Source organism: Lichenostomus cassidix, chromosome 4 (assembly GCF_008360975.1).
Source record: "Lichenostomus cassidix isolate B80296 chromosome 4, HeHo_3.0, whole genome shotgun sequence".
In the NCBI taxonomy this organism is placed as follows: domain Eukaryota; kingdom Metazoa; phylum Chordata; class Aves; order Passeriformes; family Meliphagidae; genus Lichenostomus; species Lichenostomus cassidix.
Window position 1 is genome coordinate 8,583,724 of NC_139484.1, and position 12,945 is coordinate 8,596,668.

A 12,945-nucleotide genomic window follows, 5' to 3' on the forward strand; every position below is an offset into this window, starting at 1 on the left:
TCGAACTTCCTTTATTATCTATAAAGTGTTATAGTAGGAGAGAGAATTGCTAATTTGCCATATAAGCAAATGATTTTGACAATAGTTTTACCATATTTTTATTTAACATGACCTAACACAGGTTTATTTGAGAGCTGTAATGTTTCTTTTAGGGGCTACAGGGCGCATAATCCCATTTTAGGAGCTCTGCAAACACTCTGTTTACATAATGAATGTTAGGAGATCCAAAGTCTACACATTTTTCACTTTCAGCTTCAAGTTATCACCTCTGAGTAATTCACCTTCTCAGACTAAAGCCCTTTTCAGCTGTTAACAGTAACCAGTTCAAAGGCTGGGACCAGAGGATGTTCATCTTAATATGGTTTGGTGGAGTCTGAACAAATTGCTGAAAACCTACAGCAATGCTGCTGTTACTCCTCACACTGGTTTGTCTAAAGGACTGAGCCAAAACCATCACAAAAACCCTCAGACAAGAAAAGGAAGCCCCTTAATCTGCCAAACCATTTCCTCTTCCTACATGACAGAACACACCCACTGTGCTGCCAGCGTGCAGCCTCATAGAGGGGAAAGGATGCCTCCACTCCCCACTAAATCTCAGGAGTGAAGTTAAGACACAATACCAAATTAAAGAGTCTGCTGGCAGAGTCAGAAACAAGCAGACAACTCCTGAGCAGCTCAACAGCCCAAATGCTGTTCTCCTGAGGGAGAAGTCTGTTCAGTGTCCCTTGAGTAGTTGCATTATTGTACAGAACAGAGAGGCTCTGAGGAACATTGAGGTCTGTTTGGGGCTAATTAAGGACCACCTAGATTTTGGGCTCACCTCTAATGTCACCATCTGTTTGGCCATGGCTCTTTCTACAGCTTCGTACATCTGTGTGTTCTGGATGCCCAGGCCACAAAAGATGACGAATGCTTCCAGGAACTCCTCATCGTTTCTGTTGAAAGCCTTGATTTTTCCTGAGTTTTCTTCCATCTTATTCACAAGCTGGCAAACCCCTATATTGGGACACAGAAATAAAAAGAAGTAATACCGAGAATTACCAACATGTCGCTGATTGTATCATCAGAAATTATGTTTGGGACAGTTTAGCCTACAGTATAAACCAGCAACATACCTAAGTGACACAAGAGTGCTGTAGGATTTTACTTGTATTTTCAAGAGTAATTTCAATGTATTACAAAACAAATGTTAAAATATACACACTTAGTAAATTCAAAAGTATTTATTAGGATTTGTAAACTCAAAATGTAGGGCTTTAGAGACTTGATTATCCTGTGAAATTCTAGGGTTGTTTTCATCCTAACTTTTAGTATTAATAGTATTCTAGATTAATTTAATCCCTAAAGACAATTTGTCCTTTGGAGGCTAATTAAATTTTTGCAACCATGCCAAAAGAACATTTATGAAAGTCAGAACAGTGGTACACAGAGTTTTTGCTTCCTTATTTGAGTCAGTACTAGGATTTTTTTTCAAGTAAATTAACTAAACAAGGAATACCCAAGTTGAGGTTCAAAGCTGAAGTACACTTGCCCATTCTATGAGGATGTGGTGGAATTAGCCTCTTCCAAACACTACTGAACAGCTTGAGAAGCATCTGACTGAATTCAGCTTGTTAGGTTCAAACTTGTTGATACTTACATCTGTTTGCTTTCTGTAAATTTCTGGATTTTTCTGTGCACATGCCATTGAAAAAGTCTGACAGGTAACTTCTACCACACCTTGCTGTACCTTAAATCCCTGACATCATTGTAAGCAGAGGGGAATTCAGATGTCCAACTCCCCTTAGTTTTACCTCCTAAGATATCAGAATATTGATTAAAGCAGCTGTATTATAAGACTATCTTGTCTTTCGCCAAAACTGCCTTGGTGGTGATTACTGTCTTAAAGGAGTCCAAATGTTTTCTCACTGCCATGAATGTGAGAACTAACAGTTTAGATCAAAAAAGCTGCATTTTCCTGGCCAAGCACAAAGATATCCCAGCTGCAAGTTCAAAATTATGAAAAATATTACAGCAGATAATAAAACTGAGGAAAAGAATGCAGCACATACATGCAAACTGGTTTTAGAAGAATGTTGGCCTCACATGTAGTAGTTTTAATGTCTGGTAACAATGTAACACTGTGCTGTCTCCTCCAAAGAGATCCCTAAGACCCTTAGAGCTGCAGCTGTAAAGTGTTGTGGCAGGGATTGGGGTATCTGAATATTGCAAACAGGATTCTGAACCTTTATGTAATGAGATAGAATGGAATAGATCATCAAATCATAGTTTTAAAAAAAAAATCCCATCAAATAAGGATTAATTCAAATAAGGAACAAGATTAACTTTCTCTGGGAAAAAAGGAGCTGACTTAGGAAACTCTTTAGGAAAATCCCATGAAACTGACTTTCATATCTCTGTTTAATACAGTTTATGACATATTAATTATTTCCATAGCAACTGTGATGTAATGAACACAAGATTAAGACCCAACAGTGAATATGCCACAAAAGTAAATGAATTCTTTACAGACAGTATTTGCACATAAATGTCTCTTAAAAAAATAGAGAACTGCAGTGAATATACTGTGTATTACTTTAGACTCTTTAACTTCTTTCAAAAACTTCCCTAAAGCACTGAGAGGTCCATTGATTACACATAAAGGAACTCAAAAGTCTTTCATTGGGACGTAGTTATAAAATCACAGCAAGATTCTGTAAAGCTTTTACCACATACCTGAGAAATGCACAAGTCAGGAGAATACAATTATTTTCATATTTCTTGCTAGTAATATTTGCTTGGTTTTGATGTGGACAGTTTTTCCCACCCCCATCCCACTTCCCAATTTCTAGGGTTTTTTCAAAAATTTTGGGGGTTTTTTGTTTGGGTTTTTTTGTTGTTTGTTTTTTGTTGGTTTTGAAGATTATTTTTGATCTTAAAAATAATTTTAAAAAGAAAACAGACTTCTAATAATAGTAATTTATGCTATATAGTACAATAAAGGAACTCCTGGGTATTGTCCCAAAGACAACTTCTTGACCTTGGCCTATTAAATAACTGAACATTAGGCAGCTGTGAAACCATAAAACACTTCAAAGAACATTTCTCAGTGAGGATGACTCAGATTTGAAAAGCCCACCTAAATGGGTGGCCTGACTGAAACTTTCAGTTTCAACTTCAATGAAAAATCTCAGTAGAAAAAAAAAAGTTCAGATGCAACTGTTTTGTCAATAGCTCACAGCATGGTGAAATAATTAAAGCTCCACAGTTCAGTCTTCATCTCATTCTTCCAGGGTTTGTTGGAATATTTAAATAAAGTAGTAAAAGAACTCAGGAAAGAAGCTAATTGCAAAAGAAATTTCAGCAAACTCCATTAGATAAAGATGAAATTTCTCTTTCTGCTTCAGAGGTTAAAAAAAAAAAAATTGTCTTCACAAAAAAGGGACCTCGTATTTACTCTATAAATTGGGCCATGCAGTTTTGCCATAATTCTCAAAGAAAATTATTTGAAGACCATTAAAAAGCATTCTTGGAACTGTTAATATTTACTTGTCAGATTTTTTAAAGCTGATGAAATTGGATCTATGCTCCTATCTTAAGATTTGGTATATTTTGTTTTCTGTTTGCTTGTGGAACTTACTGATGCCAGGAACACAGGCTGACACTTATTCTACTCTTTGGCAACTTATTAGGTAAGCAATTTATACTCAAGGTTGCAGAAGACTTATTAGCTGAAAACATGATCATTTGGGATCTTCTCTCCTGGCTTGAGATTGTATGTTGCTGTGATTTTACTGTGAAGCACATAAAACTATGAAATGTATAACATTATTTTTGTATAGATACCTACCTATCACTTTATTCTTTTTCCCATTTTTTATTGGTGTACACAGCAAACTCTTTATGGTCTGACTTACATTTTCTGCATTGTCATTCTGTTAAACAAACAGAAAAATACAGTTACAATTTTAAAGGCTATTGTTCAGGTGGCTGAAGTGAAAAAGCTGTAGAGCTGAGCTCCACAATTGTTCTTGGCTGACATCCTCCTTCAAAAAGCAACCACGAGATCAATGAGTTTGCACACAAACATCATGCAGGAGCACTACTACAGCTAAGTCAGCATTCTGCACTCTTCCCAAGACTTTGCATCATGTCTCATGTTCCAACAGAAGGAGACTGAATTTATGTGGGGAGTGGGAGGATGGAACAAAATAGACAATGCCTTTTTTCAAATACCTGGTGAGAAAAGGCCATAGTTCTGCTCTGACTGCTCCAGAAATCATGTGGCAGCTGTTGAGAAGTACATTTGGTCTAATCTCTAGCTGCATGTGCCTAAAAAAATGGGCACACACTAATATTTCTTTTCAAAAGGGTTTTTTTTTTAATATTGTTGCTCTATGTTCTGTTGCCGTGGAGGGAGAGTAGAGAGTATCTTGGCAGGATTTTCATGAGGTGAATAAGCATGGTGTTGAATGTCCTCCAAAGAAAAAGGCAAGCCAAGGTTTCTAGGGCACTGGGAACACCTGGGATTTCCCTCATGTCAGAGTGCATCAGCTTTCAAAACATTTAGGCTACAGCCCTGCCTTGAGACTGCTCCTATGCTGTGGTGCAGGTGCAGTCACTGTGTTGTTGAAAAACATTCTCCAGAATTCCTTCTAACATCCAGAATTCCTTCTAACATCATGATCATTTTCTTTTTATGAGTTTCTTTTTCATGCATAAGATGTATTCCAGGAAAAACAACAAAAAACCAAAAAAACAAACAAAAAATAAAACCAAAAAAACAAAACTCCAACCCCACTGAACAGCCTGTTTCAGACAAACACTTGTTTGGATGATTCTTAAGGTATTAATTTTATTTTCAAATGTCTTCAAAATAATCACCTCTTTCTTTATTAATCTATATACTATATCCATCGGATTCTGTCTGTACTCCCAGTCCTGCAGTTAAGTATGAGAACTCAATTCCCCTGATGCTCAATCATTCACAGAAACCCACTCCAGAACATTCAAGCAATCTTGCACAGAAGGAAAAAAAAAGAGAAGCCACACAGCTCCCCACCTTGAGCCTGTCCTTTCTTTCCACTTACTGGAACAATCACACTGAGAACTGTCTTTTCTGATCCTTTTCTTGTGTATCTCAGAACAAATTTTGGTAAAAGCCATCTGCTGACCATAGTTACTCTTCTCCCTCTCATTACCCTCTTGCCAGCATGCTTAAACATAATAGTAAGAGCAAACATCTTTCTAATTTCTGCATTGAAAACACAGAGGTAAAAGTTTGCTTCTTGTTGATGATGGCTATGAAGACAACCTGACTTCAGCCTGAGCATTGCCAAGTGACCTTCCCTGCTCACTCTCCGCTATCTGTGTGCTCAGTCATCCACCATACCACCAGCTCACACCTGAGGAAGTGTTAGGCAAAAGCTGCCAACATAAAGTGAAGTTGATCCATCTCCACTCCAGCAAAGAATTTCCATCTAGAGCATTAGTCTTTACCAGAACCAGAAAGGAAAATATGAAAGGGAAGGAACTTCTGAGAGCCTCCCAACACTCACTGTGTACCTTCCTTTGTATTTGTGTCATTCTAACTGGGGCCATTACATTGACAGTAATAATATAAAGAAAAAAAAGGTTTGAAAGGTAAACAGAAAAACATTTTCCATTTCTGAATTTCAAATCTAATCTTATTTGACTTACTGTCCATGGAAATCTTCTGTCTTTGCAGACATCTGGGATGTTGAGTGGCTCCATCGTATTCTTAACATACTGAGCATACATGTAATTGATTTTGTTTGTATCATAGTCCCTGAAGGATACAACATTTTTATTATGTGCTTAGCATAAAAGAGAGTAATTTCTTTATACCAGGCAGGTAATAGGAATATCTGTCCCATATGAGAAAAGGATATATAGATATAACCAACAGATATATAATGGAATTAAGTTCATATCCTGCATCCTAATCCAGCTGTCATCAAAAACTGAAGCATGGATTGGTGCATGGTTTCCACCATTTCTTTAATACTCAACATTAACACTGAACACCAAACTGAAGAAGTAAACAATTCCTTACAGTTTACACAGATGAAGGATAAAGAATGAACAGCTGGGTTTATATTGAAATAAACAGAAGTATTTGAAAACAAGCTGCGTTCACAAATCTGACATTCTTGAAAAACCAATACTGGATGAAATTAACATGTTAGTTCAAGCAAGTACAGCAAGTATCACTTGTGAATTTTCTGCTTCTAAGTTAATTTCAAGTTTGTTCTAAAAGTAAAGGCACAATCAGTCATAGGGAGTTCTGTTTCTGAAATAGAACCATCTATTCCAAATCAGGACATAAAGTATCTTTACAGAATCAATCATCTCTACTTTTATAGCCACAATTTATTTAAGGCATTTTAATTCTCTTAGACCCTTTGCCTGCCTTTGGAGGAGGACCTATGTCCTAATTTTAAACCTATTCCCATCAAGCTCCTGTAGTTTTCCTTCAACATTTGGCTTGACTTTTGGTCTGTCAAAAGTCTGGTCTAAGAATGTTCCAGGGCTGGAGGAGAGGAATTATTCTTTTGTTATTTCCCACATACAAGGCAATGCCCCACAATTCTGAAAAACAGTCTGATTTGGGGCTCGATTCAATGTCCTTGATTGCATTACAAGCCTGACATTTTATTATAGAAAGTAATACTTCCCATGTAAACCATGCCCTTATATTCCTGCTCTTGCCTGAAATTGTGCCCTTCAAGCATAGCAGAAGTTGTTATTCCAGTGGTTGACTCACAGTACAATCCTTGGCACATAATTGTGCTGTCTCATGAACCAGATTCTGATAGGCAACTAATCATCCAAGATTCCTCTCCCCTATGAGTTATGAGAAATAATTTCCAGGTGGCCCTTGCAAGCAGTAAATAACATTTTGAGTCCATTAACTAGTAATCATGAAAGGGATAATGAGGAGGAAGGATCCATTCCTATAGAGTAGAAGAGGAGCAAGAGAGGAATTTTCTTCTTCCCCCTGTGATCTTAGCAGGCTGTTGTAGCTCTGTACTTTCTGGTTGAACACTGTCTAAAACTGTAACACAGCTCAACAGCTTTTAGCTGCTCAAGCCATACACTTTAAACATAATTTTCTATAGACATGGAATTAAACTTAATAAAATAAATATTTGCTGCAAAACAACTTCAAAGGGGCTCAGAAGATTTGCTTCCTCCCTGCACACAATATCTATAGTAGAGCATTTTATATACAATTGTGTCTCTTGCTGATAGTATTTGAAACAGCTGTTTCTGATGAGAGAGACAGTAATTTTCAAACTTCAATACAGAGATTAAGGTTAACTTTGTAAACTATTTAATCTGTATATTTTAATTCAGATGTTTATCTCTTTCTTTTCCTCCCAGTTGAAGTCCTTAATAGTTCCTCAAAGATGAGTGAGAGTTAGAACTTTAGGACTCTAGTTTTGATTCAGACAGACATGTTATGTGAGTCATCTCCCTTATCCATGAGATGAGGATAATGATTAGAATAATTGATTAAAAGCATTATTTTGGTTTATTATCTGCTAATTTACATATGTCTCCTCTACAACATAGTCATCCATGCAGATTTTTTTCAGATCAGTTTTAGAGCAGTTCACCTGTATATTTCCATAGCTTAAGACTTGAAATACAAATATATTCTCAGACTGGCAAAGTGAAGAGATCAGGCCCAGCTCCTGATCTGCTCAGTGGGAACTTTTTAAGGCCAGAGAGTTTGTCTATGAACACTTCAGGGAAAAACCCATTGTATAAATATAGCAGTAATACCTGGAATCCAGTAGAAATAAGTTTTATTATGAAAAGAGTATTAAAAGCAGTTTCTTCAACATTCTTTTGGGATGAACAAAAGTCTGAATTGATTGGTTTACCTCTTCAGATTTTCAGCTGAATCTTCTAATTCCTCAGATTCCATGTGAAAGACACTAGAAAATGTATCCTGGAACACCAAAAGGATGTTTGAATACACAGGTGTATAAGGTTATGATATCTTAGAGTGGTGTTACTCATTAAAACCTTGCTGCAGTTATCAAGACCTATTCTGTACTAAAGACAAGTGTAAAATTATTCAGCTTCATTTTTCATCTATCATCAAGTGTACCAGATCCTACCACGAAGGTATCTTTGACAAAATTTTAAATATCACTGAAGTGTCTTCATCTCTGCTGATGACCCAGAGAAGAAGAAATGCCAGTGTTTACAAGCTATGCCAAATTTATGTGGCAGCATAGAAATTCTTTAATTACACAAGACCAAAACCTCCCATGTTAACACCCACCTGAGCAGATGCCATGAAAGAAAGGACAGAGGATAAAAAGACAACAGAATACACAATTGGACAGAAATACTATTGAGTCAGAGTGGAGGAAAGCCCACACCACTCCCAGGGAATAAACACTTCTGCCTTTAGACAAAATAAACATACTCACAGGACAATCTTCATCCACGATAAAGATGGTACATCTCTGCACCTGCATGAAGGATATTATAGTGGCTGCTATCTTCTTCAGGATTACTTCCAATGACTGTTGCTCTTCAAAAATCAGGCTGGCAAGGTCAAGAAGCACCTGAAGAAAAGGTCAGTTGCGAGCATTTGACTAATTGTGATTTATGCAGTAATTATCATTACCGATGTCTCTGGGTCTTCTCCTCTCCCCTGAATCAGGGAAGCCAATGTGTACGTCTGTGACCAAAATCAAGTTTTGGCTCTCACACAGATTTCAAGGTAACAGTCAATATTAGCCAGTTTGATGCTTTCTATGGAAGATATAAAGAGCACAGTTAGCTGTCTGATGTTTTCAGTCAGAGAAGCAGAATAGATTTAGGCATTAGTAGGTCAAATGAAACCTTAGAAATCCAGACAACACAGTTACTTGTCCTTAGGAATCCTGGTATTTTCCTGTGTCTCATGTGTGCATTCTCAAACCAGTGATATTTACATTTTTTAAGACTTCTGAACACAATTATTCTCTGTTGCAATTCTAACAGATCCTAATTAACTCATTTGGTGCAAGCATAATTTAGATACAGTCTGCTGTATTTCAAAGCTGCTGTTGAAGGACTTAGCTGCTCAAATGTGAGGAAAAACATGTATGAGCACAAGAAACATTAAAGCAATTTTAAAAATTATCCAAATTTCTACCAATTTACCAACACTGAAGGTCATTTGAAAACTCAGACCTACCAGGAAAATTTTAAAACAACTGCTGTCTAATATTTTCTCTGAAGCATTATCACATCATACAGAGCAGGCATATTCAGCCATAAAGGCTCTGGCATTAATAACCCGTCAGTTACAAAGTTGGCTGCAAAGTACAGCTTTAGCAATCAGAAGGAAATTCAGTTTTCCATCTGATCATTACTGAAAATATGGTTAGTGATTGTCAAAGAGGTAATAGCCTAAAAAACCAGTTTGTATTCTACAGGGGTAATTCTGTCTGTAATTTCTGCAGTGTGACACCTCTGGTTGTTTAATACGTATGGTGAACCACAGGATAACTTCAGGCAATATCAAGTATTTTCTGACGCAGAGCTTTACCTTCTTTCCCTACATGAGCCAGTCCTCACAGCCCAGGCTGGAATGTGCCCAGCTTCTTCTCAGTGCAGCTTGTGAGAGCTTTATCAGAGACACACAGCATTCAGTCGTAGGGATTAAAAGCAGCCAAGGAATAACTACCACATCAGAAATAGGAAGAAGAGGCACCGATTACTTGCAAACCCTCATAATTTCTGTATCCCTGGGACAAACCTGTTGGCCGTACCTGATTGCGCCTGTTCTCTAGCAGAGATGTCTCATACAGCTGAGCGTTGTGGAGAACAATTCCACAAAATGCCAGATACGCGGCAAAATCCTGGAGACAAATGAACATGAACACCTCATGGAGATAAGGTCCCACAGCATCTTAACTCTATTCAAAGATAAGCTACTGCAATGTTTTTTTTTCACTGTGAAGTATTAATTGATATTTTTGTTATTTTTGGCAACCACACATTCAGGGTCTGAGGTTTTTTTCAGTTATTCATAATTTCTTATTTCCTCAAGAATCCCTTTCTGCTTTTTTTAAGCTAAACTCTGATGATCGTTATTTTGGTACAAGTAGGGTTCATCTAAAAAGCAGCTTAAAGGAAAAAATAATTTTGCAGCAATGCATATTTTATCTAGAAAAACTGAGTGCAGACAACCAGCCTCGCCTCTCTGAGGGAATTCAATCTCTTGGGAAGTGGAAATAAAAATTTGCTGATATAGCAAACTCACAATTTTTTCCTCATTCAGTATGGGATTAATTCTGATAGCCTACAGATATTCAGTGTGCATTTTGTTTTAAAGGGAAAGTTTTCAAAGAGAAAGGGTGAATTCCGGTTCTTTCATTGCTGATTGTTAAGTCAATTTCTTCAGCCTGAGCATAGCCTGGGTTTTTGCCCCACCAATCTGAACAGGAAGTCTAGAAATTTTTGGAAAGCAACTGCAATGTGAGAATTAGGAATCAGTTCTACTGTCTGCTCTCCTTACTCTCACGTATATTGTTCATACTTTATCTAAAGTTTCTTCTCTTACTGTAAATGCTATATTGAGAGGCGACGTGGTGTTTAAAAGAGAATCACTCCACAAATTTTAATATTCAAAATATGTTGAGCTTGCCAGGAGAGTTAGAACCAATTAATTAAAAATTATGTCCATTAAAAGTTATTAAAGTGTTTTACAATGTGTTTCAGTGGAGTAAGCCTGTGTTTCAGTGGAGTAAGCCTGTGTTTCAGAGACATGTGACAAATAGCATGATCCAGAAATTAAATTGTTTCACATCCACATTTCTCATGGCCTCAAAGGAAAAATATTGCAGTATTACCAGTAATGTTTACTTACTCAGAGATGTTTAATTTTTAATAACTTAAAAATTTATGAGCAGCACAAAAATTAAAAAAAAATCCATCCCCCTTCCCCTGTGAAAACAGGAGACATAAACATCCAGCTTTTATACCTTTTCATCTTGTTCAGTGAAAGTGCCATCAATTCCAGATTTCTTGTTGATTGCTTGAGCCACACCAACAACCTGGTGTATTCAAAATGGAGTAATTAGGTAATTTTTAGGAGTTGGATTCTCTTTCTAGGAATATTTACATAAGATAATAAATTATCATTACAGGTATTTGCTTGGTTGACTGTTAAATTGTTAGTATAATAATGTTTTTCTCTTATGCATGAACATTTCCTAGATTACAGGATTTCAAGACCTTTGCCTTTCCCTGAGACAATTCTGTTTCCATTCATTATGAGACAAAGCATTATTATAATGGTAAAGAAGAGAATTTACTATCTCTAGCTTAGCACTCCCAAAATACTGAGGCTATAAGGAAGGTCATTGTTCTGTAGCGTGAATCGCTGCCAACTCTGGGCTCAAAAATGTCTGGAATAAAGCTTAACTGTCAGCTCCATTCCATACAACCCAATTTTTCCCACAGTCAACCTCTTCAGTGAGGAATATTTCTCATCCACTGAACTTCCTTTCTGCAAATACAATGTACCACTAGCCTATATACTTCTCTGGCAGACTGTGAATGAAAGCAAATCCCTTAACCAGTATTAGGCTTTTATGTTAACCTACATGTGCAGAGGTTAATGGTTAGACCTCTTCTCAGGCCACTGTCTTCTCTGGGTATTGATTTACTTTTTTTTTTTTTTTTTTGGTCAGTTTTGATCCGGCATAAGCTAAGACAACCTTAACAAAGCCAAAGGCTTTTCAACCAAAAGGTGAGTACTTTCATGTTGGTTTTTTAAATACATCCCCTTCAGGAAAGGAAAGTCTGCAGTTCTTTAAAAAAGGCTGTAAGAAAATAGTAAAAGAACCATATTAATACAGAAAAAAAAGAATGACCATTTAGGTTCTTTTCACCAGCACTGCAGGTTTCTGATATATTAACAAAGGCGGGTGTTCCAAGAGCAATGGTCAGTTTTAGATCTTGGATAAGGCCTTTCAATAAAAGGTTTTAACTGAAGAGGGAGAGAGAAATGAAGAGAATAAACCTGCTAAAAATTCATGTTGACTTGATTATGATGAAAATTTTGTGCATATGCAAACCTTTTTCTTTTTTGTTGCTGCTTCAGTGGCATTCTAAGCTTTCAGACAACTTTGTATTGTGTCCAATTTTTTTCCTACAAAATGAACAGTTTTTAAAGTTAAAATGGTCCAAATTCTGCTTTCATTTATATCAGTACAAATTTCAGTGCACTTCTCTGAATTCCATAGAATATGGTGTAGAGACAGTAATGAGAAAAACTTCAGACAGGCATTTTTTAGCCATTGGAGTCTTGTCTGCAACCAGGTAATTAGGAGAAGATGTAGGAAACTCAAGAGGATCTGCTCCTGTTACTAAAGTAACTATGTAATTAGGACAAAAGTCAATCATTTTGGGCCATGGAGAGCATATGCCTACCTCTTAAAGAATACTAAGCACAGTGTGAAACCCAAATTCTCATTTTTAAAACTTACGATAAACAAATCAGAAATAGCAATAGGCCTGGTCTGTGATCTCCAGCTGGGACCTATGTTTGCACCAGCAGGAAAACTGAATCAGAGGTGACTGCTCTGAGCTCAGCTACACAGGGAACTAAAAAAGCTTAAAACATTCTGTACTGAAGAAAACCAAGACTGAGGGAAAGACTGAAGTAATTAGGATCTGCTTATACTCTGACACCTGTGAGTTTATGGCCTAATCCCTGAAGGAAACAGTGTACTGTGGAGTGCTACACACTCCTTTTCCTGACCTTTCTACCAACTGGACAAGGCAGGTGGGATTACAGAGCACAGTAGATCTGGAGGAGTCCTGCAGTTCCCAACAAAAGCCTTCTTCCAGGTTTGCTGTTTTGAAAATGTGTAAAGGGTGAGCATAAGGAAATTCCTCTTGGATCAGAAATTCAGATCACATAAT

At 37.0% G+C, this 12,945-nt stretch overlaps 1 protein-coding gene across 8 annotated transcripts in view; it reads right to left on the bottom strand.

The window, feature by feature from the left end:
• PDE5A (phosphodiesterase 5A) overlaps nt 1-12,945 on the bottom strand; it is a 105,911-nt gene that overhangs the window by 16,891 nt on the left and 76,075 nt on the right. For all 8 annotated transcript variants that reach the window (XM_085057792.1, XM_085057791.1, XM_085057797.1 and 5 more), the window contains 7 exons: nt 10,998-11,069; nt 9,783-9,872; nt 8,451-8,588; nt 7,893-7,960; nt 5,680-5,788; nt 3,830-3,914; nt 821-996 (listed from right to left, as the gene is read on the bottom strand). In XM_085057792.1, coding sequence (XP_084913918.1) covers nt 821-996; nt 3,830-3,914; nt 5,680-5,788; nt 7,893-7,960; nt 8,451-8,588; nt 9,783-9,872; nt 10,998-11,069 — 738 coding nt within the window. The remainder of the gene's footprint in view (nt 1-820; nt 997-3,829; nt 3,915-5,679; nt 5,789-7,892; nt 7,961-8,450; nt 8,589-9,782; nt 9,873-10,997; nt 11,070-12,945) is intronic.